Raw genomic sequence first — 3999 nt, 5'->3', positions numbered from 1 at the left:
CCAAGGATGATGTTCTTAGTGTCACGAGAAGGAACATCGCAACGTTTTAACACTACATTCCTTATTCAGTTCCATAGATTGTTTTCAAGAAGAATCTATAATAGTATTTTAGATCTTGCCTTATAAAACTAACGTATTATATCTATTTATCAGTTTTGTGTGAGACATGAATAAACAGTAATCAGGGAAAAGTTGGACAAAATAAATCCTGCGTTTTTCTGGAATAAATGGTCGTTTTTTGTTTTCGTCTTTTGTTTATTTTACAAACTATAAACTCCGAAAATGAATGTAAGTATTGTTGTAAAAGTGTAGTAACGGAAAATTAACTCCGAAAATGAATGTAAGTATTGTTGTAAAAGTGTAGTAACGGAAAATTTTACACTACTATGATCAAAAACGTCAGGGAGAAGACATTTAAAAAAAATAATTAAGATAATATATGTATGCATTATACATATACATATATTCTGTGATTTTCTTTAACATGTACGTGATTTTACAAATAGGTGAACATGTAAAATTATATAAAGGTATGGACCTACAATTACAAACTTGTTTCTATACCGGCCACTATCAGTGAGATCAACATGTATTATATTTAATAATTTCATGTTTTTACCGTTACCACACTCAGTGTAAAAACTTTGCCACAAATATTTGGTAAAATCATTCATTTTCTTTGCTAAACACAGAAATTAGTGGTATTAATTGCAATACTGGTGGTAATTTGTTGTTGAAAATCTTATATTTCATGACTCATTTGTTATGAAGAACCTTGTAAGCAGCAAAGTTATATGAACCCATAAGCAATTTGGTGCATAAGTAATTAAGAAAAATTACTTTTATACCAATAGGGTTAAATAGTGCAAATATATATTTGATGGGGGGAAAAATCTCGTTAAGAAAAACATTAGATTTCAATTAAGGAATAAATTAAATCTTGATAAACACACACGCATATTACAAAAAAGAACTGAGTGAACTCTATCAGATACTACCCTCGATCTGTGAACTCTAACAGATACTACCCTCGATTTGTGAACTCTATCAGATACTACCCTCGATCTCAATCTTTCCTCTGATTGCTGAGGCTTCGGTGTAATTACGTTGTTTGTATTTCAGCCACAAATAGACACAGCGTATCGGGTGTGAAATGTCGGGTTTGTTAAGCTAGTGTTCTGCTGGGGCGTTTCTCGGTTTTCTCGTTCATTCTGTGCTTGCATTTGTTCATTTGCTGGAGTGCGAAAGTTACTTTAATATGTTTCCCTGTGTATATTTTACGACACACACACACAGTGAGCATCTTAATAGACAAACCATGCTGTTTTCCAGAAAACATTCACCGACACATCTAAAAATGATCAAAGACTATTTTATAACCTACTTTTCTCTGAATTTTACTTCATCACAGATACATATGGAATAACAAATATCATTGTAAATAGTATGTCTGCTTTTTTTCCACATGGTGTTCAAAATTACAGTTCTGGTCACTTCTTAAAACAAAGTCTAAAGATTCTAGAGAATAAAAATCTAAGTTATTTAGTGACTTCATTATTATAATAGCTTACTTCCTTCTGATTTTCCCGATTATTGGTATGATCTGGATGGTGCGAGACATAGTGTAAGATAATTTCTCTGCCAGGTTTCTTAGACGCTCAGTTTTCTACCTTTGGACAACTATATTTTCCACTGTGTTCTACTCTAAACTTCATTATTGGGAGGTGTTGGAATTATGAAGCAAGCCGAGTTTCAGTACCTTCCATAGTCACTTCAAGCAGCTGAGTTTCATTACCTCCCATGGTCACTTCAAGCAGCTGAGTTTCAGTACCTTCCATGGTCACTTCAAGCAGCTGAATTTCAGTATCTTCCAACTGAAACTCAGCTGCTTGAAGTGACCAACCTCCCATGGTCACTTCAAGCAGTTGAGTTTCAGTACCTTCCATGGTCACTTCAAGCAGCTAAGTTTCAGTACCTCCCATGGTCACTTCAAGCAGATGAGTTTCAGTACCTCCCATGATCACTTCAGGCAGCTGAGTTTCAGTACCTCCCTTGGTCACTTCAGGCAGCTGAGTTTCAGTACCTCCCTTGGTCACTTCAAGCAGCTGAGTTTCAGTACCTTCCATGATCACTTCAAGCTAAACAGCTTCTGACCACCTATATCCTTAAACGAATTCGAAGTTCCGGGGTCATGTAGGCGTTGTTGGCCAGTTTTCTTACCATAAAACATCAGACTGAAAAGGACGCACGAATGTGTCGAAACTAGTTATTCTAAGTTCAAGTCTTCTGATAGTTTAATAACACTACCAACAGATTAATTGGACGGGACTCGAAGTTTAATGGTTAACAGTAGAACGAATATACAAGATGGAATATGTATATTGCGAAACGTTCAAGAATTAAATGTTTGTTACTCTATACACACATATATCAAATGTTCGTTGTTGCTGCGGTCGTTCTACTGTTCATCATTAAACTTCTGATAGGTTGTTCAATTTACAATGGTTTTTCCCAAACAGCTTTCACCTCCTGCCACCCTCCAGTGGTCCTATGGTCTCATAACGACAAAAACCGGGTTTCCATTCCCGTGGTGGGCATAGCATAGATAGCCCATTGAATAGCTTTATGCTTAACTACAAACCAAAAAATAACCTGTTTCACAATTGATATTGTGTTCTTTTATTACTGTATAGACTACTTTTTTTTTAGTCCGATGAGTAAAAAAAAAACAGATGCCACATTTCCTTATACATGCAACTCTCCTAATTCTTTTAAGTATAGCCGAGCACCATCAGTTACATTTAATAATATATAAAATCGAAACTTGTGAAATATGTAAAATAAATATTTGTTGTATCTTCTGTAGAGAAAGGTTGCTTGGAAACAAAATGTTTAAAATACTCCGGTCTGAAACGAGAAAATAAAAATTTTGATTAAATAATACCAGTTCACTGGTATAACAAGAAAACAAAAATAAGATCACCATGCTTTTACTGCTAAAAAAAAAGAAAGAAAAAATCTTGGTTTATTCAAAGTAAAGCTTTCCTTTATCGTTTGCCAAAAAAATTTTTTAAATATTTATTTTTGTATTTTAATGACATATATAATAACTTCACACTAAATTGACATCGATTTTTTTTGTATTATAAAACATATATTGAAAAAAAATCCCTAGGCCTAGCCGATTTGATTTTATATTATTTTTTAGAAGTTTTTTGCTATGTCACCATAATTTATACGGCGTAGAAATATTATTCGTAAACTGAAGTTGTTGTTTTTTTAGTTCGTCAGTGTTCGTGTATTATGCAAGTTTTATACATTATATTCATAGCTCGCTCTTCTATGCACCTGGAATATTTGGAACAAAGTCCTGAATCTACGGACGACTCAATGTCTCATAATCAGTTCGATGGTTTAAGCAGGAATAAAACACTTTGTCAGTAAGACATGGAAATAACTATGAATATGACTTCCTTGGAGGTTACGCAAAAAAGAAGTAAAGAAACCTGATAACCGAGAAGTTTTTGTAACCGATATCACTGTAGCGTTGAAAGCCCATATTTGACTATCATTAATATATGGGGAATTCTAATCTCAATCTAGCGTTTTGGATGAGGCCTGTATTTTTCTTTTGACACTTACTAACAGACATTTATACACGATGAAATTCGTAAATAGTTTATTTTCATGGAGTTCGGGATTACTGAATTGAATTAAAAAATTAATGGACATGAATGTGATGATTAAACCAATTAATTGTCTGCATGTATTTTTTTTTCATTAATATTTAATGATGAAGAACAGCATATATTTGTTCACGTGAGCTGACAATAAATTATATTGTTGACTTATTTAATGATGAAGAACAGCATGTATTTGTTCACGTGAGCTGACAATAAATTATATTGTTGACTTATTTAATGATGAAGAACAGCATGTATTTGTTCACGTGAGCTGACAATAAATTATATTGTTGACTTATTTAATGATGAAGAACAG

The 3999-nt window shown here is 33.3% G+C and overlaps 1 protein-coding gene across 1 annotated transcript in view; it reads right to left on the bottom strand.

Moving 5' to 3' along the window:
- Positions 1-1961: 1961 nt before the first annotated feature.
- The window catches only part of LOC106459860, a 43291-nt gene continuing 41253 nt past the window's right edge, over positions 1962-3999 (bottom strand). Inside the window, exon 7 of the mRNA XM_013919532.2 lies at positions 1962-2119. Within this exon, the coding sequence (XP_013774986.1) occupies positions 1962-2119 (158 nt within the window). The remainder of the gene's footprint in view (positions 2120-3999) is intronic.

This window comes from Limulus polyphemus, unplaced genomic scaffold (genome assembly GCF_000517525.1).
Source record: "Limulus polyphemus unplaced genomic scaffold, Limulus_polyphemus-2.1.2 Scaffold669, whole genome shotgun sequence".
NCBI classification, from domain to species: domain Eukaryota; kingdom Metazoa; phylum Arthropoda; class Merostomata; order Xiphosura; family Limulidae; genus Limulus; species Limulus polyphemus.
This window is presented reverse-complemented; position numbering and strand designations above follow the sequence as displayed.